The sequence below is a fragment of the Podarcis pityusensis genome, assembly GCF_964106645.2.
Source record: "Podarcis pityusensis genome assembly, chromosome: 8".
Lineage (NCBI taxonomy): Eukaryota > Metazoa > Chordata > Lepidosauria > Squamata > Lacertidae > Podarcis > Podarcis pityusensis.
The window spans coordinates 19,683,377-19,711,099 of NC_138033.1; the positions used below are offsets into that span (position 1 = coordinate 19,683,377).

The following is a 27,723-nucleotide window of genomic DNA, read 5'->3' on the forward strand; positions in this document are numbered from 1 at the left end:
TTGTTTAACTAGCATTGGTGGAAGGTTGCCTCTACTGCCCAACGTACCGAATGGCTTACCAAACTGCTCCCCTAACTAGGAGTACAATGTGCTGCACTAGCAGTGCCTTGACAGTGCCTTTCAGGTATAACACAGCAAGTGCGGCCTCAACCCTGGTTTCTGAGGAAGTTTCACACACCAGACAGTTGGCTGCAGTTCCAGCTCTGCCCCAGAACAACAATCGCACGCTAGAGGACATCTATAAATAGTTGTAGCACATAAGTAGATCTAACACATTTGGGGTTGTGGCTCAGCTGCTCACAAGCATACTAGAGTGCAGCTGTCCTGAGTGCATCCATTCAGCAAGCTTTTGTGATTTCTTAAGAAATAAATTCTAAGATTGTAGCATGCAAACCACTTCTTGTTATTGGGCTGTTAGTGAGGGGTTTTAGTCATCAGGTAATACCCAACTAGCCATTTACATGCTGTCAGCCATGCATATCAGTCTTCATGGTTGTATAGTCAAACACTTTCATCAGAAATCTTTCCTCTTACTTCATGCCTGAGTGCATGAGTGCAGGCATGACTTTTGAACATGAATGTTGCTACAGGAAGTCCTCAGTGGGAACACCCTAAGGCATTTTAGGCCAGACTATACAAATGGGGCACATTTCCAAAGAAGGTATCCCGCAGGGTGCAGCTTTAGCAAGCCTCCAAGATCTAACATCACCTTCAGCTGACACTCCTATTCTGATTCTGGGATTCAGTCTTTCATATAAGCCAGACATGGCCAAACTGGGCCCTGCAGCTGTTTTTGGGACTACAACTCCCATCATCCCTAGCTAACAGGACCAGTGGATGGTCAAGTTTGGCCATGCCTGATAAGCAAACATGCGAAGAAGCAGAGGTACACTTACAGTATGTGCCATCCCCCCTCCAGGGAGTCGGTCATCTGTACACAGCTTAGGTTCCTCTAGTTTAGCTCCCCCTATGAGGAAATATAAGAAAATTGGAGCTTTTCAGTTCAGAGAAGAGGAGACATGGAACCATATAAATTGATGTGTGGCACGGAGAAAGTGGATAAAGAAAAGATTTTCTCCCTTTCTCATGACAGTAGAACTCGGGGAGAACAAATGAAGCTGAATGTTGGGAGATTAAGGACAGACAAAAGAAAGTTTGGCTTCACACAGCACGTGCTTGCAACTCTTGCTTTCCTTTGGACCACAACCTATCAGGGACGATAGGAATTGTGGTTCAGAAACTTCTGCTTTAAAACTCATTATCCAGCTTCCTTGCTTTGTCCAGACTAATTGGCTGCTAGCATCCTTAATGCAGTAAGGAACGAAAGCAGACTTATCTCCGTTTAGGTTTGCTGAAGTGTTGTGTGTGAGATGGGGGAGGGGGCTTCTGTAACCCTCCCCCCCCAATCCACAGTGCTGCTTTGATGCTACGTTAATGACATCTCATTGAGTTGTATGAGCAGCAACATTCTGACAAATCCCAGCTTTAAAAAGCAGCACACTTTTATGCGCCGGCTTGCTACAAATGTCTTGGGAAACTCCCTAGAGCTTGAGCAACTGTGGTGAGTTCAGAGCACGTGTGAGAGCTCTTGTTGCAACACCGCGAAAGCAGCCACCCTTCCCTCTCCTGCTGAACTTCTGCAATCCACACATTGGCACAAATGCCTGGAGAAGAAGCATCCATGTGAAACTAAGAAGGGCAGTTCCTCAACTCACATTTAAAGCACATGACTTTCCTCCAAAGGATGCTGGGAAATGGAGTTTCCTACTCAGAGAGCTACAATTTCCAGAACTGTTCACAAACTACAGTTCCTGTAATTCATTGGAGGAAGCCATGTGCTTCAGGTTTATGGTATGAATCTGCCTGAAGAAGCCTTAAGCACAAAAAGGCTTGAACAAGTACAATCTGCCTCATCGTAATTGAGTAAGGGGGGGCGGATCTCAATATTGCATTTTGCTTTTATTTCTGTGCTGCTCTTGTTCCAAGGAGTTCATAGTGGAGTGTTGCTGGCTTTACATCTGGGGGGCCCTCCACCCAAGTGGTTGGGCTCTCTGTGTCCAGCAGCCTTCTCTGTTTCAGTCTCCATCACTGTCCAGAAGAACGGCAAGGCAAGTGAAGGCTGCTGCCCCTTCTCCCTAGCCACTTACTAGGGTGGCAACATTAACCCCACCATGTGGGAATCCTTTGTCGATGACCACAGCGCCTGGAGATGAGACAGTCCGGGTGTGTATGCAGAGCAGTGACCAGAGAAGGAATGATCACTGGGAGGAGAAGAAAAACTGCGGTACATCTGCATCAGCACAACCAGATGTCTTCATCTGCCCTAGCTGCAACAAAACATGTCTCTCCCATATAGGTCTCAATGTCGGACTGGACAGAGGAGGAATGGTGGATACCGCCTCCCTCTCCTCCTGAATCTTCCAGAGAAGAGGAAGATGGTACTATAGATTTACAACAGTGGCTTGAGGAAGGTCACGGCTCAGAGGTAGATGACGAGCAAAGTTGGGAAGTAATGGGAAAGGAAGGGGGAGGAAGCAGATCTGGCTGACATGTTATCACTAGGAAGCATTCCAGACCCCCCTTCTCCCAGAACCCAGCAAGCATTGAAAGCAGGATGGCAAAGGGCTCGTAGTCAAATGGCCCTAAGCGGCCACCATAAGGTGGGTGGTGCTGTTGACGGTTGAGGAGAGAAGTGGGGTGGAGTTTACTTGGAGCAATGCCATTACTCCAAGAGGCGGCATTTCTAAGCCTCTCTCTGTGAATATTTAATAAAAGACTTTGGTAAGAGCTTCCCTTGTCTTTCTATTCTCGGCTTCCTACCGGCGGGGAGTGTGTGGATCAGATTCCCTGACACCTGACATCTACAGCCACAACCGGCTCTGTAACTCTCCAAAGGTTTGACTTCACCCTCAAAGGCACACTCTTCCATTGTCTCCCAAGACAGACGGATGCCAATCGCCAAATCAAATCTCTTATTTGCTTAAATTTGCAGTTCCAAGCTGCAAGAGTGTTTAAACTGTGTGAGAGATTTTGGTCCAATGTGCATAAAAACACGCAGTGAACGTTATCAATGCCAAAAAAATTAACGTGTGTGTAAATTTGAAGTCCCCTTTGAGCTTGAAGTGGGACGCGGGTGGCGCTGTGGGTTAAACCACAGAGCCTAGGACTTGCCGATCAGAAGGTCGGCAGTTCGAATCCCCACGACGGGGTGAGCTCCTGTTGCTTGGTCCCTGCTCCTGCCAACCTAGCAGTTCGAAAGCATGTCAAGTTCAAGTAGATAAATAGGTACCGCTCCGGCGGGAAGCTAAACAGCGTTTCCGTGCGCTGCTCTGGTTTACCAGAAGCGGCTTAGTCATGCTGGCCACATGACCCAGAAGATGTACACCAGCTCCCTTGGCCAATAAAGCGAAATGAGCACCACAACCCCAGAGTCGGTCATGACTGGACCTAATGGTCAGGGGTCCCTTTACCTTTACTTTGAGCTTGAAGCCCCAGGCCAAATGGCCTTCCTGCCCTCCCCTTGTCCCATCCTACCCTGATAGTTCCTGGTTGGGGCTCTGCAGACCTGCAGCAAGATATTTGCTAGACCAAGGGTGAGGTCTAGCCTGTGGCCCTCTGGATATTTTTTGATGATTACTGCCATTATTCCTGAGCATTGGTCATGCAGATGTTCTTGGATGCCAACTCCCATCAGCCCAAAGTCAATGGTCAGGAATGATGGACACTGGAGTCCAGAATTATCTGGGGGAAGGGCTGCAGGTTCTCCATCTCCACCCTAAAGAAACAAGGAGTCATTTTATTCAAATAATCACAAAATGGTGCTTGTAATCCCTGGATTGTGAAGCTGTCAGATTGAGTTTACTGTTTAATATGCATAAACACAAGGGATAGTTCCTGCAAACAGAGGCATGGGGAATGTGCACAGCTCTTTTGGTTGCAAAACAATAAAAAATAATGCCAAAAAGTGTGTGTGTGGGGGGGGGGGGAATGCACTGGATCTCCATACACAACCATCAAAACAGAATACTATCCCAGCACATTAAACTGATTTATCTCTCCAAATACTGACCTTTCAAAAATGCCTACCAACTGTTAGCATCAATAGCAAATGTTGCAGACCATTTGCACGCATTATCCAGCATTGCTTGGAAAATGTACAATTTGACCAGAAAGTGTGGAAATCCTCCTGTTTATGTTGTCACTTTACAAGCATTTTTCACATTAACCGGAAGGGTGTGGACCAACAGCAATGTTTATGAAAATCCATCATTTAATTTAGATTAATCCCTGATTCATCAAACTGTGGTTACAGCAGTTGAGTATAAGGTATAAGAGCAAGGCTAGAATGTTAGACCAGGTCTGAGGAGACTTGATATCATGGGCTCCTGGGGCAAACTCTCCATACTTGAGGAATGAGGCCATAAGCACCAAGAAAGATGAAGAATGGAAGAGGGATTTGATCTCAGCGCAGACCCCAGGTGACCCCATTTACTGCAGCGCCCCTGAACCTGAGGGATGGTTGGATGCCATTCTGTCACTATGTCCCCACCTAAGATCACATTACCATCTTCAGATTTCAAGGACTTCATCAAAGAAACTGCAGTTGAGCCTTGATCCACTCACTGCTCCTTACGTCAACGCTATCTCAAGAGGATTGCACTGAGAGCTGATCTCTGCTGGCCCCCAGAACAGCAACATGTACCCACCACAGGAAGTGGAAGCCAAGAGCACTTGGATTGCCATGGTAGACTTCTACTTGGCACAAACTCTTTCAGGGATCAAAAAAATGCCACATTAAAAGAGGAAAAGGCACAAGACAGTGGTGGGATAGGGGAGACCATCAAGGGGATGCCTCTATATTAACGGTAAACAGGCCAATGCAAATCCACATTATGCTCTGTTGTGGGCCAGCAGCCCCAAGGGAAGAATGTCTTCAGAAGCTGGTGGAATGTCAATACAGAGGGGACCTCCCATATTTCAGCAGGGAGTGCAGTCCGTAACTCCAAGATGGCACTAGATCCAGACAAGCCAACACTGCTGGGGCGGGCAGGCAAGGTAAGTTTGCAAGGAGGAACAAGCCCAATAGAGGACACTTTGATCAAGATCCGCTCAAGCTGGAGCCAGACCTGGTGGCCTTGAGAAGACTGGAGCCAATGTACCTAACTGGTCTCTATTGAATTTTCATGCCTGGAATTGCTATGCCTGTCCTCTGCACATCACATCAGCGGTGATGGTTGCGTGCAGGAGGACCATGGGCTTAAGTGTCAGGATGACACACAGAGTACCTTTGGTGGTGTCACTTTTATTGCTATTGCACAGTTATTCTTCTGCAGAGAAGGAAGCTGTTTGCTGTGATAAGCGTCCTGGGTGTATTCCAGGATTAGGCAACTGCATGTTGACTTACCCTTTCATGCTATGTCCAGTGGACCACTTCCAGAGCCTTTTCAATATATACTTGTAACATTCTCTGAGGGGACGGCTTGCTTGTAACACAGAATTGGAACACAACTTTGCAAATCAGTACTGGGCTCAGGGCCAGCCCTACCATTAGGCAGAGTGTTATGAATCATCGGCCTCCTCAGGGAGTTGATGTGGGTGTCATGACAGGGCAGAAAGTTTTTGTGGGGTTGTTGTTTTTTTGTATTTTTGATGGTGTTTAATTTGAGCACTCTGTATGATTCTTTGTGAGGAGTTCCCTCCTTTAAAAATGAGATATGGCAGCGGAACCCCAGTGCTGGCTTTACTGAATTTGTTTCTGAAGTAAAACCAGGACCAGAAGCACAAAGTCCTAATTGGATTTCTGCTGGTAGCAGGGTGTAATAATGATCATCACCATGTTTTGGAAGGACTTCAAGGGAGCAATCCCAACATCTTGGTACAAGAGAGCATGGCAGATAAAGTAGCTCTCATGGGGAAATTAACACAGAAACTGAAATTAGCAAAAGGAATAAAACACAAGGATGCTTTTGATGGAGAATGTCGGAACCTTATTATGTACACAAACATTCCGGAAAGTGAAAGACCAATCTCAAAGCTGTATGCCGACTTGTGGATAGCGTAGCAAATAATAACCTGTGCTTTGTTTGTTTTACCTTCTGTCATAAAGCAATATGCTACAGTTGTAAGGGAAATTCTAACATCACATGGGGGTCCCCCAAGCTGAAGCTGGCGTGTGGTGTTTTTCTGATGAAGAGTCCTTGTTCAAACTGTGTTGTATGGGACTGTAGGTCCTGAGTTGCTGGAAAATAACAATGAAAGTGATTTTTTAAAAATGGGATGCAGAATTTGTTGGATAGGTTGCTCTCTCTGACACAAGGTGATACCAGAATAAAATTAGAAGCAGAGACCTGCTGAAGCATGCCATGGGGCTGTGACTCACACACCAGAGAGTCCACTCCCTCTGCGGCGTTTTTGTTTTTTTTTGCTTCCTGCTATTACTACTAGTAAATGAGTTGGGCAACACGTCCAACATGATGGGATTTCCCAGGGCTTAATCCGTAAACACGCAGAGAGGGAGTGTGTGCGTTTCGGTGCTTCCGGCACCCTACTCTTTCTACATAGGGAAAGCTTCCCTTTGATTTTCAACCAGTGATTATTCCCTTCCCGAATAAGTAAAAAGCCACGCAGAGCACCTCTGACAGGAAGAAAGCCTAGTAAAAGCCACCCAAGCCCTACCAAGGAAGACGTTCCCTCAGCTGTGGGAGAATGTGGAGCAGAATCTGAGAAGCAGCCTGAGGATAAGGTCAAGGACCTGGGCTGATCTATAGCCTGTGGAAAGCGGTAAGACCTCTGCTTGGTTTTGAGGTGGCGCTAAATAGGGATGGGTGAATCCGGCAGTTCCGCTTTCTCTCAGTTTCTCTTTTTTCAAGCCTTAAATTTAATCTCCACATTTCCTCATTTATTTTTTTTAAGTCCTCATGAAAGTTCATTGGCACTTTGTGTCAATTTATCCTAATATGCACACATTCACGTGTAGTTTTGCCTAATAGATACATTTTTGAAGAGCAGTGTTCCCTGATGGAATACATTTGTATGAATTTGAAAGATCCGAAGGTAGGAAGTGGGCTCAGTCAGAGTGTTATGGAGCCCTAAAATCCGTAACCCCCTTGAGTGGGGCATCTTCCTGGGCGGTTAAGTGTAACTTTAGGCAATTTATGGTTTCCACTGGCTCCTCCTGAGCCTCAGATTTGTGAGGGCTAGTAGTGGAGGCCTCCTTCCCTGACATGGGTCTGTTTTCTTACTCTCTTTATCAGTTGCTGGCATGATAGAGATTCAAATGGTTAATGATGTGAAGAGAGCAAAGAGGGTTTTTCTAATTATTATTATTCCCTCACTCTAAAACCCCCAATTCAGAATTATCAAATGTTTTGGGAGGAGGATGCTGGGACAGACAAGGCATTTTGTACTTCAGGCTTTTACTGAGCTTACTCTTTTAAGTTCTGGTACAGACCCCTGGCCATAAGATGTGCCGAGCAGAGAAAAGCCAGGATGTGCATATTGTCGAACATAACAAGGAACTATTTATGTCACATATGAAGAATTGCCTCATTAGAAGGGATGGAAGACTGTCAATTTTGGTTCTCTAGGTTTCTCATATTTCCATTCTTAAATTCAGTTCTCTACATTCCTGCTGCACTTTGCTTTTAAAAAAATCCTCATGAAAATTCATCAGCATTTTGGTGAGAAATTCTCCTAAGAAACACATTTTTGTATGCTGTTTTGACTAATATACACAACTTTTGCAAATGACATTTCCTAACGCAATGCATTTTTGTCTATTATTTTCACTAATTTGTTAAATTTTATGTGCACTTTTCCTGAACATTTGCATTTTTGGCAAATGTTGGTTGGAGAACCACATCACAAAATTAGGATAGGATTCGAAGAAGGGCTGTATTTTGGTTCTCATATGGTAGAGCAATTGCTTTGCATGCGAAAGGTTCCTGATTCCATTCCAGGCATCTCCAACTAGGGCTGGGAAAGACTCCTTACTGGAAACCTTGGATAGCCAGTCAAGGTAGTCTATATATAGCTCAATGGACCAATTGGTCTGACACAATACAAGGTGGCTTCCAACGTTTCTTGATTATGATTACTACTCTCCAAGAGACGCTTACTTCCACATGTAATTGTGTGTGTGTGTTTGCGCATTTCAAATTGAACAAGAGTAGCAGTGGCAGCTCCATGTTTTGGAGGACCCTCAGGCAAGACACCCTCCATGGGTCCTGTTGTGATTAACTGGGTCAGTTACCTATTGAACCCTTTTTGCATGTGGAATGAGCAACATTTGGCGAGTGAACCTTAAAGAGTAGACTTCACTCGTTGCAATCACAGCTATGCACAGTGATGTTTGTAGAGTAAGAAAAATATCCAAGTAGTTCATTGTAGGATGAACATAATAATAATAATAATAATAATAATAATAATAATTTATTATTTATACCCCACCCATCTGGCTGAGTTTCCCCAGCCACTCTGGGCGGCTCCCAATCAAGTGTTAAAAACAGTACAGCGTTAAATATTAAAAACTTCCCTGAACAGGGCTGCCTTCAGATGTCTTTTAAAGATAGGATAGCTGCTTATTTCCTTCACATTTGAAGGGAGGGTGTTCCACAGGGTGGGTGCCACTACCGAGAAGGCCCTCTGTCTGGTTCCCTGTAACCTCACTTCTCGCAATTAGGGAACCGCCAGAAGGCCCTTGGCGCTGGATCTCAGTGTCCGGGCTGAACGATGGGGGTGGAGACGCTCCTTCAGGTATACAGGACTGAGGCAGATAAGGGCTTTAAAGCTCAGCACCAACACTTTGAATTGTGCTTGGAAACGTACTGGGAGCCAATGTAGGTCTTTCAGGACTGGTGTTATGTGTTCCCGGCGGCCACTCCCAGTCACCAGTCTAGCTGCCACATTGCAGTTTCCGGGTCACCTTCAAAGGTAGCCCCACGTAGAGCGTGTTGCAGTAGTCCAAGCGGGAGATAACTAGAGCATGCACCACTCTGGCGAGACAGTCAGAATAGATAGAATGACAGTCAGAATGGATAGAAATGTTTCCTGGTCTATCCTAACTCAGGAGGTTAGAGGTACAGGGATAATCTGGGAATCTGGAGGTCCCTATATCGTGTTGAGGAAAGGGGAGGTGATTTCACTCACTTCTCCTACACCCACTCCCTTGTGTTTATTTATTTCATATGGAATTCAAAATCATTGGTTTTCTTTTAGACTCTGTTACATTTAGAGAAGGAGTGGAGGGACCTAGAGCCCTCCATATATTTTTAGACTACAACTCCCATCATCCCTCACTGCTGGACATGGTGGGTGAGGCTGATGGAGGTTGTGGTCTAACAACATCTGGAGGGCCACAGGTTCCCTGCCCCCTGCATTAGCACCTCTAATCGAGGCAAAGTTACCACCACCACCTATCTTCATGCACCTTGGAGCCGCAAACTGTCTCACTAGAGTGGTGCATGCTCTAGTTATCTTCAACTTGGACTATTGCAATGTGCTCTACGTGGGGCTACCTTCGAAGGTGACCTGGAAATGACAACTAATCCAGAATTTGGCAGCTAGACTGGTGACTGGGAGTGGCCACCGAGACCATATAACACCAGTCCTGAAAGACCTACATTGGCTCCCAGTATGTTTCTGAACACAATTCAAAGTGTTGGTGTTGACCTTTAAAGCCCTAAATGGCCTTGGCCCAGTATACCCGAAGGAGCATCTCTACTACCATCGTTCAGCCCAGACACTGAGGTCCAGCTCTGAGGGCCTTCTGGCGGTTCCCTCACTGCGAGAAGCGAAGTTACAGGGAACCAGGCAGAGGGCCTTCTCGGTAGTGGCACCCACCATGTGGAACGCCCTCCCATCCGATGTCAAGGAAATAAACAATTATCTGACTTTTAGAAGACATCTGAAGGCAGCTCAGTTTAGGGTAGCTTTAATGTTTGGTGTTTTATCGTGTTTTTAATATTCTGTTGGGAGCCACCCAGAGTGGCTGGGGAAACCCAGCCAGATGAACGGGGTATTATTATTATTATTATTATTATTATTATTATTATTATTTTCCAATTTTCACCCCTGGTTTCTTCATGCCTGCTTAACCCTTTGTTTTACACCCCATTGGCAATGCTCTGATTTATATCATACAACTTTTTCTTGTGCGGAGAGAAGGTATGATGCAATTAGTTGATGCCAGACTGTGTGGGGTGAACAGGTTTGTTGAGATCAGAAGGAAATTGCAGAAACAAGGTCTCCTGATGATTCAGAGCCCTATTCAGCAGTGGTGTTAAGATTTTGATCTGTTTTCATATCCGGCCGCCCTGAAATTTCAAGCACATCGAGACTCGGTCATAAGTCAAATTATGGTCATTCTCATCCTCACAAGCTCCAGAGTTCTTTGGCCTAGTAGCTCTCACAGCACATAACATTGTACTTTCATGCAAGTTAGCACAGAATTCTGTCTGTTGGGTGGCATGGGGAATGATGATGATGATGATATGAATATGTTACTTATACCCACAACCCATCTGACTAGGTTTCACCAGCCACTCTGGGCAACTTCCAACAGAATATAAAAAATATAATGAAACACCAGACATTAAAAATTTCCCTATACAGGGCTGCCTTCAGATGTCTTCTAAAAGTTGTCTAGTTATTTATCTCCTTGACAACTGCTGCAAGGGCGTTCAACAGGGTGGGCTTCTCTGCCAAGAAGCCCCTCTGCCTGGTTCCCTGTAACTTCTCTTTTCACAATGAGTGGGCAAGGGTGCCATCTTGAATAAAATATTGGAGGGCCCAGGTAAGTCCCGCACTGGATATGTAGCACATGCACACCAGTTGAATGGCAATGCTCATTAACTTTTTTGGGGGGCTGGCCCCTTGGTTGTTGGACTACAACTCCCACCAACCCTAGCCAGCATGACCAATTGGCAGGGATGATGGGAGTTGTGGTCCAATATAACATCAAGAAACCTACACGTTGTCTATTCTTGAATAGGGATGGGAGATGAAATATACTCAGAGTCGCAAAGTGATTTCATGCTCTTTATTCAGCTCATAGTGGTGAGGAGGAATGAATAAATGTCCCCTCACAGTATCTGCTTTATATACATTATTTACACAATGGGCTGCACATGATTGGCTAATTCTGGAATTCTACTGTAAGCCAATCAGGTTGTGGATTCACTTCTATCTGGAGCAGGATTGGGTGGTTCCTGCCAACCAATCATACTGCTGCATTGTTCTAGGACCAATCAGACTGCTGCATTCTGAATCCTATTGTTCTAGGACCAATCAGACTGCTGCCTTTTGGATCCTATTGTTCTAGGACCAATCAGACTGCTACAGTTTGGATCCTATTCAACTCAGTACATAACACCCCTCCCCTCTAAGTTCCAGTCCTGCCCGGGAGGTCGCATTCATAGTCCTCAAGGTATGCCGGCGGCCTACGTGTGCGTTGTGGCCTGGGGTGTTCCCTGGTCCGGGCTCCGGGTTCTGGCTCGTGTTCCAAGGATGCTGGCTGTGATGCGGCTGTTTGGTCTGGTGCAACCGGCTCGCTCAGTCGTGGTTCTGGTTCCGGTGTCCTTTCGGCCTCACGGGTCCTCTCTGTATTTACTGATTCTGCCTCTCCTGCTGGCCCCTCCTGCTCTATGGGCCTCACTGCCCCGCTGTTCCCTTGGGACTCCTCTGACCTGTCCTCCTCCTGGTTTTCTCCCGGGAATCGTCGCCGTATCTGGTCGCAGTGGCGGCGCCAGCATTGCCCCCCATCCGTTAGCACCTCGTACGACACGGGGCCAGTGACCCTGGTGATTGTGGCGGGTACCCATGCTGGGCCTGCCCCAAAATTCTTTGCGTACACTGGGTCCTGGGCCTCGAAGGTCCGGGGGTTCCTGCCTTCCCCCACCACTATCTCATCCTGAGCTCTATCGGGGTGAAGGCGGTCCAATCTGATTGCAAGGCGCCGACCCATTAGTAGTTCAGCGGGGCTCCGGCCAGTCGTTGAGCTGGGGGTGCTGTGCTGTGCTAGAAGGAATGTGGCAAGGCGGTACTCCCAGTCCCCTTGCGTCATGCGGCGAAGGGTGTCCTTGGTGGTCCGCACCATGCGTTCTGCTTGGCCATTGGTGGCAGGGTGGAACGGCGCCGAACGGATGTGGCGGATGGCGTTCTGCGCTGTGAAGGTTTGGAATTCTCCTGACGTAAATGCAGTCCCGTTGTCTGAGACGAGAGTGTCAGGGAGCCCGTGGGTTGCAAACAGCCTGCGTAGTACCCGGATGGCTGCGGACGTGGAAGTGGACGGTACCAGTGCGACTTCCAGCCATTTGGTGTAGGAGTCCACCACTATGAAGAATGTTTTCCCCTGAAAGGGGCCAGCGAAATCCACATGCAGGCGTGACCATGGTGCTCGGGCGGACTCCCAGGACTGGACTGGGGCCCTTGGGGGATCTGGGCGGGATTCTTGGCAGGCCTGGCAGTGTTTGACCCAGGCCTCTATCTCTCCATCGATCCCCGGCCACCACACATAACTCCTGGCAAGGGCCTTCATTCTTACTACCCCTGGATGTGTCTCGTGTAGGGCTGTGAGGACCCTTTTGCAGAGGGGCTGGGGAACAACGACTCTGCTTCCCCATAACAGGCACCCCTTGTGGGCCGACAGTTCATGTTTGCGGGTTGTGTAGCCGGCGAATTCTGGCCCGGGGCTGCTGCTGGGCCATCCCCTCCACACCCAGTCCAGGACCCGGGAGATGACCCTATCTTTCTTGGAATGGTGTGCAACTTCTTGTGCCTGAATGGGGCGGTCGGGAAGCAGCTCCAGGCTCATAACCTCTTGTGCAGGTGCTGGGTCAGGGCCTGTTTCCGGTAGTGGTAGCCTGCTGAGGGCGTCCGCATGGCCCATCGCCTTCCCAGGTCGGTGAATCAGTGCATACTGGTAGCTGGCAAGGAAAATTGACCACCTGAGGACGCGAGGAGACAGCACTTGGGGGGTCTGCTTTTCGGGGGCAAACAAGCCAAGCAACGGCTTGTGGTCAGTCACCACGGTGAAGGGCCGCCCGTACAAGAAATCATGGAATTTTTTTACTCCCTTTACGATTGCCAGACCCTCCTTGTCGATTTGCGAGTAGTTCCGCTCGGTTGTGTTGAGTGTCTGGGAAAAGTACGCCACCGGTACCTCTCTTCCATCCGGGAGTTGGTGCCCCAGGACAGCTCCAATGCCATAGGGTGAGGCGTCGCATGCTAGCACCACCGGCAGCCTCTCGTCGAAGTGTGCCAAGACCGAGTTTGAGACAAGCAAGTCCTTGACTGCCTGGAATGCGGCCTCCTGGCGCTGGCCCCACACCCAAGGGGCCCGCTTGTCCAGGAGTCTGTGTAGGGGCTCCGCTACCGCCGCCTTGTGGGGAAGGAAGGAATGGTAAAAGTTCAATAGCCCCAAGAAGGCCTGAAGTTCAGTCTTGCTCTTGGGCGCTGGGGCATCACAAATGGCCCGTACCTTGTCCCCAGTCGGGTGGACCCCTTCTGCGTCCACCATAAATCCCAGAAAGTCCACCTGAGGCACTCCTAATAGACATTTTTCCCGCTTCACCTTGAGACCCGCCGTCTGGAAACGGTGCAGAACGGTGCGGAGGCGGTCCTCAAACTCCTCTGGTGTGGGGCCGGCAATCAACACATCATCGAAGAAGGGGGTGACGCCAGGAATCCCTTTAAGGAGAGAGTCCATTATATTCTGGAATATGCCTGGTGCCACGCTGACACCGAATTGCAGCCGCTTTACCCTGAACGCTCCTCTGTGCGTCACAATCGTCTGTGCCTCTGCTGTGGCCTCATCTACTGGCAGCTGTTGATATGCTTGGGCCAAGTCCAGCTTGCCAAAAATTTTCGACCCAGCCAGGGTGGCAAGGACATGGCTGACCACTGGCACTGGGTATGCGTGGGCCGTGAGGGCCTTGTTTATGGTACATTTGTAGTCTGCGCAGATGCGGACCGAACCATTAGGCTTGACGGGTGTGACGATTGGGGTTTCCCAGGGAGCATTAGGCACCGGCTCCAGCACTCCTTGCTCTACGAGTCGGTCCAATTCCTCGTCTATGCGGGGTTTCAAGGCGAACGGGACCCGGCGGGCCTTGAGCCTGACCGGTCGTACTGCGGGGTCAAGCTGTAGCGCAATGGGGGGGCCCGTATACTGTCCCAATTTCCCATCGAAAACCCCTGGAAATTCCTTGCATATGGCGTCCACGTCCACTTGTAAGCTAGTGTGGTTCACCCCGGTGACAGCTAGCCCCAGTGGTCCAAACCATGCCAATCCCAGTAAGCTAATGTAGGGGCCCTTGACCACAAGCAAGTCCAGTTGCCGCGTCCGCCCTCGGTATTGCACCCTGAAGGTCCCCACCCCCATTGTGGGGACCTTACGTTTCTGGAAGTCCCGGAGGGTGAATGGGGCCGGCCTGAGTTTGGGACCCCCAGTGGGACACAGTTTCCTTAAGGTCCTTGCCGAGATTATGGATAGAGTTGAACCCGTGTCAAGCTCCATGCGGCATGGGGCCCCCTCTATCTGTACCTCTACATAAATTTTCTCTACGTTGGGGTGGGGCAACTGGTATACCTGGAAGTCCGTGAGCTCCGTCGAGTTGCCTTGGTGTGTTGGGCCCCGGGACCTGGGGCTCTTGGATTGGTCATCTGATGCCTGGTGTCGGGTGGGCCGAGCCCGACACACCCGGGCGATGTGTCCCGATTTTCTGCACTGCCTGCACTCTGCGTTGCGGAAACGGCAGGTCCTCCTCTCGTGACTCTCCCCGCAGCTTGCGCAGTTCCCTCCTTCTCGTCGAGGCAGCTGTGGTCTGTGCGCTGCTTGAGTGCGCTGCTGTACTCGGTGCACCTCCTCCCTGTCGGATCCTGAGTCGTCGGTGAGGTCTTCATGGTGGACCCTCGGTTGGGATGGCAGGTTCGGCCGTGCCTCTTGGGTCGACCTCTCGGCAGCTTCTGTTGCCAGGGCCTCCTCCAGAGCGGCCTGGAACGTTAGGTCCTTCTTAGCGTAGAGGCGTCGTTGCAGCTTCTCATCCTTCAGGCCACCGACGAGGCGGTCACGAAGCATGTTCTCCAGCTCTGAGAAGTTGCAGAACCGGGCGGCTTGGCGGAGAGAGGTCACAAACCCAGTTATGGTTTCCCCAGGGGCTTGCCGCTTTGCGTAGAAGGCATTTCGACGAGCCACCACTGAGGGCTGCGGCGAAAAGTGCCCCTTCAGCTGTTCCATTATTGTTTTGTATGGAACAGTAGCGACGTCTTCAGGCGCAAGGAGAGCCCGGGCGATTTCAAACGTCTCCTCTCCGCAGACGCTGAAGAATATCGCCCTCTTCTTGGCGTCTTCTTCGTCGGTGACCCCTTTGGCTTCTAGGAGGAAGGTGAAACGGGAGGCGTACGCTTCCCAGTCTCCAGATGCTGGGTTGAATGGCGAGAAGCTGCTGTTGGCTGCCATTCTGAGTTCCTTGTGCCCCGGAGCTGAAGCCTGGATACACGGTGCGAGGCAGCGGTGCGGCAGTTGGCGGTGCTGCGGTGCTGTGTGTGGCAGTCAGCTCAGCGGGATCCCATCCTCGTCGCCAGTGAAATATACTCAGAGTCGCAAAGTGATTTCATGCTCTTTATTCAGCTCATAGTGGTGAGGAGGAATGAATAAATGTCCCCTCACAGTATCTGCTTTATATACATTATTTACACAATGGGCTGCACATGATTGGCTAATTCTGGAATTCTACTGTAAGCCAATCAGGTTGTGGATTCACTTCTATCTGGAGCAGGATTGGGTGGTTCCTGCCAACCAATCATACTGCTGCATTGTTCTAGGACCAATCAGACTGCTGCATTCTGAATCCTATTGTTCTAGGACCAATCAGACTGCTGCCTTTTGGATCCTATTGTTCTAGGACCAATCAGACTGCTACAGTTTGGATCCTATTCAACTCAGTACATAACAGGAGACAAATTTGATTCCATTTGCATTTAAAGGTGAACACTTTCTGAAACAATACATAGGCCGAAACAGAGCCAGACTTCTAAATTCAAACTTCTTCTTCGAATTTGGCAATGAATTTATCCAGTCAAGTAACGTGTACAAAAATGCATACGCTACGGTAAAGTGTGCATAAAAATGCATATATTAGTGAAAGTAACATTCAGAAGAGCATTATACTAAATAAAATTTCTCTGCAGAAATGTGCATTTATACAAAAATGTGTATATTTGGGGAAATTTGCAATTAAATGCTGATGAGGACTTTAAAGGCGGGAAACCACAAACTGGTGTTGAAATGTGAAGAAATGATCTTGAGATAAAAAAAAAAAGAAACTGAAAAATGTTGCTGATATCCTGTGTACAGAGAGGTATGATCCAGTGCAGGAGATATGTGCCCTGCTTCTGACCCTCTCCAATATCTGTCAGGAAGCCTTGTGAGCATTGCATCATGTTTTACTGGTTCCATTTGAATCCTACCCTCTGAAGTGGATGAGATTGTTGTGAGAAAAGCGTGTCGTTGCAGGCGAAAGCGTGCCACTCCAAGGGCAGCTGGGCTGGGGAGAGAGGTTCTCCGCTTGCTGCAAACTGACTTTTCACTTGCAAAGGCCAGATGAAGGCGTCCGTGCAGCTTTGGGGCAACGGCTTTCTGTGCTTACTGGAAGGAAGTCATTAAACGTTGTCATTAGATTTATGACTAATGATAGCGAGAAGCTCTTTCCCTGGAGCTTTGGTAGCAGACAGACCGTGGCTTGGTCACAAGAGCCTTTCAGAAGCAAATCTAGGTTAGCAATGGCTTGTCGTGGCTCTCCCGCCCTCTTGCAGTTAATTGTCTTCCTCTTAGCCTTACTCAACATTGCATTTCCTTGGTGGCAGTGATGACACCCCTTGTTTCTTCACTCCCAATGACTACGCAGGTGCCTCTTGCAGGGTCCTTCTGGTTTGTGGAAGTTGGCAGCGTGGCAAAGAGCCTCAAGCTTCAGACTGGCAGAGAGTTCGTTCGCAAGCACCCAAGACTCGCCTATTGATGAACTCCCTCTATCAACTTGGATTCAGTGGAGAATATCCTTCCTCTAGACTCTGGTAAGTGGAGACTGCTCTTACAGATGCAATTCTTAGGGCATTTGCTGGGACTATCTTCTGATTTTGCAGCCCTTTCCCAAAATGCTCAGAGGAGCTTGGTTGCACTCACAACACTGCATTTCCATTGAAAAAAAAGTACAATTATTGTTGTGATTGTGATTATATTTTGATTTCTTTCCTACCCTTCACCACTAGGTCTCAGACCTTGTTTCTGCACTTAATATTAAAAGTGGTTCAGAAGAAATAATGGTGATGATATTTAATAGTGTTAAAGTAATTATTATTATTTTTCAGGTCAGGCTTCCATTGGACTTTTTAATTTGTCTCTTAAACTGTCTCAAGGACTAACCATTACAAACATATAAAATTCAAATCATGTTGTTGTTGTTGTTTAGTTGTTTAGTCGTTTAGTTGTGTCCGACTCTTCGTGACCCCATGGACCTCCACTATGACCTGTCCATCTTGGGTGGCCCTGCATGACATAGCTCATAGCTTCCCTGAGTTATTCAAGCCCCTTTGCCATGGCAAGGCAGTGATCCATGAAAGGGATTCAAATCCTACACATAGTAAATACTACAAGGTTGATGTATGCTAAAGCCCATAAACCATACAAATCAGATATAACGAGGGGAAATGGTGAGCAATAAAATTTTATTACATTAGCAACTATGTTAAAGAACAGAGGAAACTATCAATAGCAACTTGGCGAATGGCGTTTACTAACCAGTTACATAAAAAAGGGAACTGAGAATATCCAGAGGCTGAATGAACTACTTTCTATTACAATGGGTAAAAGAGGTTTATAAGTGTAATATCATAATGCTTGAGGTGTAAATATAAGATTATTTTCACTAAATGGTGTGTGTGTGTCTGTGTGTATGCTTAATAATGTTGTGTATTTTGATATGGTCCATTACAAATGCAAAAATTATCTTTTTTTGGTATGCTTCTTCTGGTAGAAGTAAAAGATTTTGAATTTAATAATAATAATAATAATAATAATAATAGCAGTGATTATGATGATGCACTCAGGGGGTCCCTCCCTGATTGTTCCCCTCCTCTTTGCCACTGTCCCTGCGATCCTAAGATTGCCCTCTTCCTCTGGGCCCAATGTGAATAACCGTCCATAGAGAACAGGTGGGGTGAGCTGAGGTTGTTCCTGTCACTGCTCACGCAGTCCAAGAGAGGGCAGAGGACCGGCCATGTCTCAGGGACAGAGCATCTGCTTTGCATGCAGAAGGTCCTAGGTTCAATCCCTGGCATCGCCAGGTAGGGCTGTGCATGCCCCCTGCCTGAAACCCTGGACAGCCACTGCCGATCAGTGTAGACAATACTGAGCCAAGTGGACCAAGTGTTTGACTTAGTTTAAGGCAGCTCCCTATAAGACGTCGGGGGTCAGCAGTGAGTATGATGAGGCATGAACTTCTGCAGGTAACTAGCACACAGGCAACAATATGCAGTGGTACCTCAGGTTAAGAACTTAATTCATTCTGGAGGTCCGTTCTTAACCTGAAACTGTTCTTAACCTGAAGCACCACTTTCGCTAATGGGGCCTCCTGCTGCCGCCGCACCGCTGCTGCGTGATTTCTGTTCTCATCCTGAAGCAAAGTTCTTAACCGAGGGCAGGGAGAGGGCTAACCCCCCCCCCCATAGCATTATCAAGGTGGGCCCTGACTGAGTTCTGCTGCCCGAAAATGCTGGCTACTTATGCTACGTCTATGAGCTGGAGGCTGCATGCACACAACGTATTTGAAACACATGACTCCCCCTTGCCCGAGAATCCTGGGAACTGTAGTTTGTAAAGCGTGTTGGGAATTCTAGTTCTGTGAGGGACAAAGTAGAGCTCCCAGGATTCTTGGGCAAGGGGAAGTTATGCTGTTTAAATGTTTGGTGTGTCCGCAGATAGGGTGTTTCAACTTCCTTTCAATGTATTGCAGAGCTGTACCTACTGAGGTAGGTGGGAATGTGACGGACGAGTCCCCTCAGCAATGTCCCAAACATCCAACTTTCATTTAAATAAAAAATCAAATTAAATTAAGTCTCCAGCCTTCTGAACGTGTGTGGAGAGATAAGAGGATCTGACTGCAGGCATTGTTCTACCAAATTACTCCCTCAGAAGTATCTTTGGAGTGCTCATGTGCCCCCCTTGACATTCCTTTTATCCGTAGGACTGTTCAGTCCAAGCCTTGTTTAAAGATAAATAACTCGAAGAAGGGCGAGATGGGGGTGGAGGCAACCTGGAGTTAACAGCACCTGGAGAATGAATTCTAGAGTGGGAAGAGAAGGGCCAAAGTTCAATTATGGTGGTGGTGATGGGACAAGGGGAGGGAGAGCGGAGAAAAGAAGAAAGATTTGTCCCACATTTTAAGACTTCTGAAAGAAAAATGACACTGTATTCACACTCCTACGCTAAACATTTTTTCTCTGAAGTTCCATTGATTTGGATAGACTTCGCTTATAAGGAAGCACCCTCAGAATTCAGGGATGTGCAAATCTATCAGTTTTGGTTTCTATCCATGTCCCCCCCCCCCCCCAATTCTTAAGTTTGGTTCTCCACATATACTTGTGAATTTAAAAAAAAACAACTTCCCATGAGAACTCACCAGCCTTCTACGGTATATTTCTCCCAATAAACACATATTTGTATGTGCATTTTTGTACACAACACTTCACTAGAGAACTGGATTGCAAAGTGCGAATTTCAACAGAAGGTTGTGTTTTGGTTCTCATATTGTTTCGGAAAATGCATATTAAGGAGGTTCACCTTTAAATGTGAACTGCTACACTTGGGTGCAGTGTTGAAGGAAGTATGCTGTACATGAAATGGAATGGGTGTGTGGATGTCAGGGATGAAAGGATCTACCAATTTCAGTTGGCTCATTTTCTCATTTTTCCAATCTTAAATTCAGTTCTCTACATTTTGCAGCTATTTGTGATTTTATTTTTATTTTAAATCCCCATGAAAATTAATCGGCATTTTTGTGAGAGTTTCTCCTAATAAACAGTTTATATGCAGTTTTGCTTTCTGTACACAGTTTTGCAAGACGTTTCCACTAATAGATGCATTTTTGCAAACACTGTTTGGTTGGAGAACTGAATTGCAAAATTCTGCTAAGTGTGCATTTCGAAGGATAGCCGTGTCTCGGTTGTTATATTGTTTTGAAAAGTGTGGATTTGATATGATTAGGCTTTAAATGCATACCAAATTGAACTCTCCCGCTCCTGTCCCTAGTCAGTGCCATTCTGCTCTTTGCCTCAGACAGCAAAATTTCTTGGTCTGCCTTGCTCAGGCCTAAGCTTCCTCATCCTTGCTCTAAAGGACAAGAGACGCCCAAAGTGTAAAGAGGCTTCCAGAGTTAATCATGGCACAAAGTTAATGGGCAGATGACCTTATCTGGAAAAAGTGGTAGAAAACGACTGTGAGAGGAGGAAGCTCAGAGTTCTAAGAAAGAAAAGGTGTTTGTGGTTCCACTTCCTCTTTCCAAGCAACAGAACTGAAGAAACAGGAGCTTACCAACAAAAAACAACAACCCCAAAACACACATTTAAAATATTTCATGCCAGGGCCAAATAAGGGCACAAACTTCTCTATTTTCCACTTAGTTACTTATTACTCTAATTCCCCACCCTTCCTCCAAGGAGAACAGGGAAGTGTATCTGGGTCTTCCCCCCACCCTTAAAAAAAAAAAAACTAACACCAATCTTGCAAAGTAGATTAATGAGAGAGAGAGAGAGAGACTTTCTCCAAGTCTACCAATGAGATCTTTGTAATAGCTGAATAAGGATTTGGCCCCATGTAACACCCATCCTAATCTGGCTCTGTAACCCAGACTTCTGAATAAAGTTACTAGCCTGCATTTTTTGCTTTTTTTACTACTCTGCTGGGAGCTGGCAAAAAAAAGGGAGGGTGAGTCCAGTCCAGAGGCAGATTTAGGGCAGTGCAACCGCACTGGGTGCTGAGCTCAAGGGGTGCCACAGGGCGTTGCAACTATGAGCTGGTGAACTGAGCAGAACGGAAGGTGAGGGGCAGGAGGGTGAATTGAATTTTGGCATTGCACAGGGTGCCATTGAAATCTGAAAGACCAGTATCTCCCCCGTTCAGTCCTCCCTGCAGCAACCTGTTTCATTTTGGCGTTGAGCGCAGAGGGCAGAGAGAGCACTCTGCCCATCCTTTCCCAGCCTTCCCACCTGCGTAGAATTCCAATAATTCACCTGCTTGCATTTCCTTCTCACCTGTGGGTATCCAGCTAGTGCTTAAATACAAAGCTGTTCTTACTACTACAATACACTCTCTTGCACCTTTCTTTGTTTAAGGCTGTGTCCACACTAGGGCTTTAATATGTGTGTTTGTGCACCTTCAGTTTTATGCCTCCAAAATCTCTCTCCGTGTTTCCCATCCACACTAGTGGGTGGCGCTTGTTGGGATATATTTGGGATGTTGTCTCCTCCCCTCAGTTAACAGTTCCCCACCCTCCCTAAGTTTCTCAAGTCTGAGATCTGTTCTGGGCATGCACCCAGGTATTTGTGCCAGACCCCCAGGGAAGGATAACCTCAAAGGGGACATGCGCCATGACTTCCATAAGAGGTCAAAACAGAGGCAGCAATGTATGTCTGCTCAGCTGTAAGTCACTTTTTATTCCAGAAATGCAGCTTCACTTTATCAGCTTGCACCTCAGGCCTATATTCTTCCAGGCACCAAGTCCTTCAGCAGACCTCTGCTTCTCAGGGCTACTTCAGCGTCGTGCTTTCTTCAGAGTGTCAAATTCTCCTTTCTCCAATATTGTTTCCTCAAGAGTAAGTCCCAAACCACAGGGACAGTCAATTCCACCCAGAGCTGCCTCAGGATTCCAGGGGAGGCTCTTCCCCAAAGTGGACAGGAGTCTTCTGTATCAATTCTCTAGGCAGCGCTTAAATCCAAGCCTCACAGAATAGCTCAATTGGTTAGACCGTGGTGCTGGCAACACCAAGGTTGCAGGTTTCAACCCAGTAAGGGACAGCTGCACTTTCCTTCATTGCAGGGGGTTGATCCTCAAGGTCCAAACTCTATGATTGTATGAGATTCTATGAGATCTATGCCTCCCCAGGATGCAGGGGGACTAGATAAACATGGGTTGTTGGTCTCACCCCTTTGGCCACACCCCATGATGCTTAGGGGAACAGCCTGAAGAAGACCTCCAATGTGAGGACCACCTAATTTATGTGGAGGTATCTAATTTAGGCATTCAGCATGACCAGCCTGTTCCCTGTGTCTCCATTAGGCTTCTTCCTCTTCTCCTCTCCCTCTGGTGCTTTTTACATCCTCCCTGTCTCCCCTTCCTTCCTTCTGCCTAAGATTCCACAGCTAAGCTCCTTCTCTGCCATTAGGTAGAAGGTGGAATATGCCCTGCCCTTCTTCTCACAGAGGAGGTGTGATCAGGCAATGTCCAAATGTGGTCTCCTCAGGAGTCAATGCCTGGTTGATGCCTGCTGGCCATGCATGCAGGTATTTGTTTAGCTGTGACTACACTTTTTTTTAAATAAAAAAATACGTTTTCCTGTATATGAGTTTCGCACAAAAGAGCAGTCAAAGATAAGTAAATAAACGAGTCACTTCAAATCAAGCAAGCATTTGGAGCTGATTGTATCAAAGGCCGCCACTTTCTGTCTTCTGTTCTTCCTTTCTGACATCCTGTAGTTGCATGAGTAAATGTTATTTTTATTTTCAATGCAGATATTTTGGCAAACGGTAGTTTTCCACAAGTGCTCTGCTGAAAGAATAAAAATAAAGCTCTGCAACAACTAGTAGGAAAGGACAGGCTACATCCTTTCCTTTGGGCTGATGGAAGCAAAATGGAAGCAGAATTGCCACCACACATGTAAAAGTATCTGTCTACACAGCATGCTTCACTTCGTATGTCCACAGCTGGGTAACATTCAAGTTTATATCAGATTTTTGTTCCCAGTCTGATTATCTGCAGATTGGGAAAATCTAAATTTAACAGGGGGGTGAGGAGGACATTAGGTGGACCACGCAAAAAAAATAGACACAAGCAGTTTCAATTCCACATTAAACTCCAGTGTGGATGAGTTGCTTGTGAAGACTGTACTCAAATCATTTTCACCCCTTGGCAAAATGAGTTTTGCAGGCTTTCTTACTATACAAAAAACGCACACAACCAAATCTGTTTGAATAGAAACAGTAGTATGGGGAAAGAGGTATGTACACCGTAAGAGGGTCTGGAAATCAAGCCTAACAGGGAGTGGTTGAAGGAGCTGGGTATGTTTAGCCTGGAAAAGAGGAACCTGAGAGGAGATATGATGACTATCTTCAAATATTTCAAGAGCTGTCACATGGAAGATGGAGAAAGCTTGTTTTCTCCTGCTCTGGAAAGTAGGACTTGAACCGATGGCTTCAAATTATAAGAAAGGAGATTCCGACTGAACATATGGAAAAACTTTCTGACAGTAAGAGCTGTTTGCCAGTGGAACAGACTCCATCGGGAGGCTGTGGACTCTCCTTCCTTGGAGGTTTTTAAGCAGAGGTTGGATGGCTATCTGTCATGGATGTAGGAGATTCCTACATTGCAGGGGGTTGGACTTGATGACCCTTAGAGTCCCTTCCAACTCTATGATTCTATCCTTTGAGAAATGAATGTGGGTTTTTTTCAGCCTGAGACTCAATTTACACCCTGTGAAAGGCAGAATCCTAAAATGTTTAAACCCAGTTAATTGATGTGTTGGCAGTGGTATTTACTTTCTTTCTTTTACAATTACTATTTACTTTTATTATATTATGTATTTACAGTTTTATGCTGTAATAATATAATAAATTATTGTTCCTAAGTAAGCATGCATAGGACTGCAGTGTTAGGCCTCATAAAAATAGCTGTTTTCAAATCTTTTTTTATTTTATTTAAATAACAGCATAGGCATCTTGTTGTTTTATCCAAGAAAACACGAACAATTTAAGCAGGGGATTTTTATTTTTTTTAACCACACCACATTGGCAAATTACACAATTCTTTCTGTGGTTAATGTGACCCGTGGGCACTTCTCAATCTCACGGGGAAAGATCCTCTTCTGCAGATGTCTCTTTTCTACAGAGCTTTCACTTCCTCTTAGGAAGCAGTAAGAGGTTTAACATAGTCACACTGCTTTACAAAGTGTCAATCAAGCTGTGTAGTCTGAAAAAGTCAAATGATTCTTCTGTTCGGAAACAGGTGTGGTGCCATTCTGGATTTTGCAGGGGCTGGTCTGGGGCCCCCAAACTCCAGGCCCTTTCATTTGGGCCCCAGATCTCCTATCCCTCCCCCACTTTTCAAAAACCTTTTTTAAAGCTAGGGATGTTAAAGTCCATCAAAAATGGAAATGGGAACTGAAATGCCAGTTTGCTTATTCATCCCATCTCAGGACAGCGGGGCTTAACCACCTCCCTGTCAGGGATTGAACTTCTGCATACAAAGCATTGTGTTTCATTGCTGAATATTGCCTCCCTCTTGTATTATTCATTTCCTTCTCTCTCTTTTCAGGATAAGAAAAACAGAGCTTCATTAAAAGAATAACGTGATTGCTGCAGCCATGTCCCGAAAGGGTGAAAGTAAAAACTTCTCATTGCTTCCTGTCGCGAAGGAAGATTGCCACGTGGATTCCGAGTTCAGATATACCCTGTTCACTGTCTACTATAGCATCATTTTCATTCTGGGCTTTATAGCCAACAGCTACGTCCTGTGGCTTTTCACACAGGTTTATGCTACAAAGAAACTAAACGAAATAAAGATATTCATGGTCAGCTTGACGACAGCCGACCTGCTCTTCCTGATCACGTTGCCAATGTGGATCGTGTATTACCATTACAGAGGAGACTGGATCATGCCCAGCTTTTTGTGTAACTTGGCTGGTTACTTATTCTTTGTGAACACCTACTGCTCAGTTGCTTTCCTGGGAGTCATAACGTACAATCGGTACCAAGCAGTCACAAAGCCCATTTCAGCAGCTCAGTCTACCACGCGAAGAAGGGGCATCTATGTCACAATAGCTATCTGGGTCCTGATCGCGGGCCCTTCTTCATATTTCCTGTTTGGCAGCGGCACTACCCAAGAGGGGCACGTGACACGCTGTTTTGAGCGCTACGACCCAGAAAGCAGTAACATCCCTGTTCTTGCCTCCCACATCGTCATTTGCATTTGTTTCTTTATCACCTTCCTGATTGTCGTGGTATGCAACGCCTCCATTATCCGAACTCTGCTCTCCCAAAAACCTCAAGCTCGGAAGAGCGCCCACATCAGGCAAAGGGCGCTCTATTTGGTGTGCACTGTCATGATTGTGTTTGTGGTATGTTTCGTGCCTCACCACATTGTGGACCTTCCCTGGACCTTGATGGTTCTGGGCAAATGGGATATAAGCTGTAGGAGCAAAAGGTGGTGGGATCACATCCACCAGGTGACCCTGTTCCTCCTGGGGGCCAACTGCGTTCTGGATCCTGTCATTTACTGCTTCCTCACCAAAAAGTTCAGGAAACACCTTTCTGAGAACTTGAAAAACATAAAGGACAGTCGAAAGTGTTCCAGGCAAACAACTGAGACCACCGTGGAAGGGATGGTGGCGATGGAAGAGGGCTTCCATGCCTCCATCAAACCTTAAAAGTCTTCTGTTCTGCTTATGCAGCAGCAAATTCAGGCTGGTGACTGGCACAGACTCTGCATTTCATCAAGAGCTTGGCAGATGCACACAGCTTTCCAGCTCTTCTCTAGATGCAACGGCAGGAACTGAAATCCACTTAGGAGAGCTAGAACACTGTGACTCAGGAAAAACGCGGACTATCTAAGTTGTCTTTTGTTGTTGTAACAAAAGGGAAATGCTTGGAATCACTTATGATGTCTTTTAGAAAGATGGGCATTACATTCATTTTCTGGTTTGGATCTAGATTGTAGTGACATTTAGTTCCATAATTTCATCCTGAAGCTAGCTCAGAACTCTCCGGAGAGGGTTGGACATCAGGGATGGGCATCCTTGGGCACCTGCTGAGATTTGTCTCTCATCGCAAAGCCCACTGCCAACCCTTAGAGCCTCCTGGCTCTCTCCTTATTCCCCCAGAGTGATTGAGCTATCTCAGCTGTGATAGGAACAAGGAAAAGGAACATCAGTCTTGGCTCAGCTCAGCTTCCTCCTTTGAGTAGCTATTCAGATTGGGTCTACAGCAGTGAAAAGCTGGACAATAAGGGCAAATGGGGCACAACCCCACAAATTTGAGCCTACTCCCACCTGCCTGCTTTCTTTTTTACACTTGGCAAGGGGGTGGCTCTGGCTCCTACTGCTGGTTTCCCTGACTTTCACCCAGTGGGCACCAGCCACCCTGACCCAGAGAAAGAGGATAATTGACTGGCAACGGTGACAGTGGCATGGAGAAGGCGGGCCTGTCTGGGAGGAGGCTCCACTGAAGGCATCTAACCTAAAACATGCACACTTCCCCCAATCACTCTTGAATTGATACCATTTGGGCTTCAAAAGCAACAGGGACTATTGCAACACTCAGTGGCCATAGAACAGGGGTGGGGAACCAGTAGCACTCCAGACTTTGATAGATTACATCTTCCATCATCCCATAGCTATCAACGTTTCCCTTTTTTTAAGGGAAATCCCCTTATTCCAAATAGGATTCCTCGCAAGAAAAGGGAAAAGTTGACAGCTATGTATCGTCCCTCATGCTGACTGGTAGCTGAGCCCAGCAACAACTGGATGGCCACGTTCTCCATCTCTACCATAGGCTGTCATCCAGAAATCATCATAATCTGAGAGCAGAGATTTTGCATAAATTTACCTACGCGTCTCAGGTATGCATTCAATGTACACATGGTAGAAATGTCAGGAACTGAGGGGAGGAAAGGAATGGGTTCAGGAATAGACCATAGCTCAGGGGTTGAGAACATGCTTTTGCTATAATCAGGTCGTTGACTGATTAATGTTCTCTGGCCTTCTAAATGTTTTTGTGGGGAGGGGGGTGTTATTGGTTTGTTTTTGTTTTATTGTATTATTTTGTATTCTCATTTTGTATTTTTATGCTGTGAACCGCCCCGTGATTTTTGGATGAAGGATGGTATAAAAATTTAATAAGTAATAAAAAAATAATGCTGCTTCTCATTCAGAAGGTCCAAGGTTAAATTCATGGCATCTCTAGCTGAAAAGTTCAGATAGCAGGTGTTGGCTAATATTCAGATTGGGTATAAGACTGCTTAACAAGTATTTAAAATATTTCCACATTACTGCTTTTGTGATGTGAGGAGGGTAGGAGAAAGCCCTAGATCAGGCATAGGCAAACTTGATCCTCCAGATGTTTTGAAACTACAATTCCCATCATCCCTGACCACTGGTCCTGTTAGCTAGGGATCATGGGAGTTGTAGGCCAAAAACATCTGGAGGGCTGAGTTTGCCAATGCAAACTCTAGATCATAGAGGGCTGGTCCCTACCCAAATAGATTATCCATTTTTCTGCTTGGCAAACCATAGCACCAATGAAACGGCACTCAGAAGTGAAAGTGAGAAGCCACTGTAAACACCATGCTTATTCACTGCATATACAGAAACTATGCTAACACCATACTATCATGGAAAGCCTGAAAAGTTGTATACCTGTTGCTTGTCTGTAGTTTCATTAATAAAAACGACAGCTCTAACCAT

General features: G+C 46.7%; 1 protein-coding gene and 1 long non-coding RNA gene across 2 annotated transcripts; both read left to right on the forward strand.

Moving 5' to 3' along the window:
- Positions 1 to 6,439: 6,439 nt before the first annotated feature.
- Positions 6,440 to 17,071, forward strand: LOC308482398. Its single transcript, XR_013989250.1, has 2 exons — positions 6,440 to 6,780; positions 16,905 to 17,071. It is a non-coding gene; the product is annotated as an uncharacterized lncRNA (long non-coding RNA).
- Positions 17,072 to 24,627: 7,556 nt separating this feature from the next.
- PTAFR (platelet activating factor receptor) lies at positions 24,628 to 25,689 on the forward strand (the record flags this gene model as incomplete). Its single annotated transcript, XM_081016764.1, has 1 exon — positions 24,628 to 25,689. The coding sequence occupies one exon, from the start codon at positions 24,628 to 24,630 to the stop codon at positions 25,687 to 25,689; it is 1,062 nt and encodes a 353-aa protein (XP_080872890.1).
- Between the last annotated feature and the right edge of the window lie 2,034 nt (positions 25,690 to 27,723).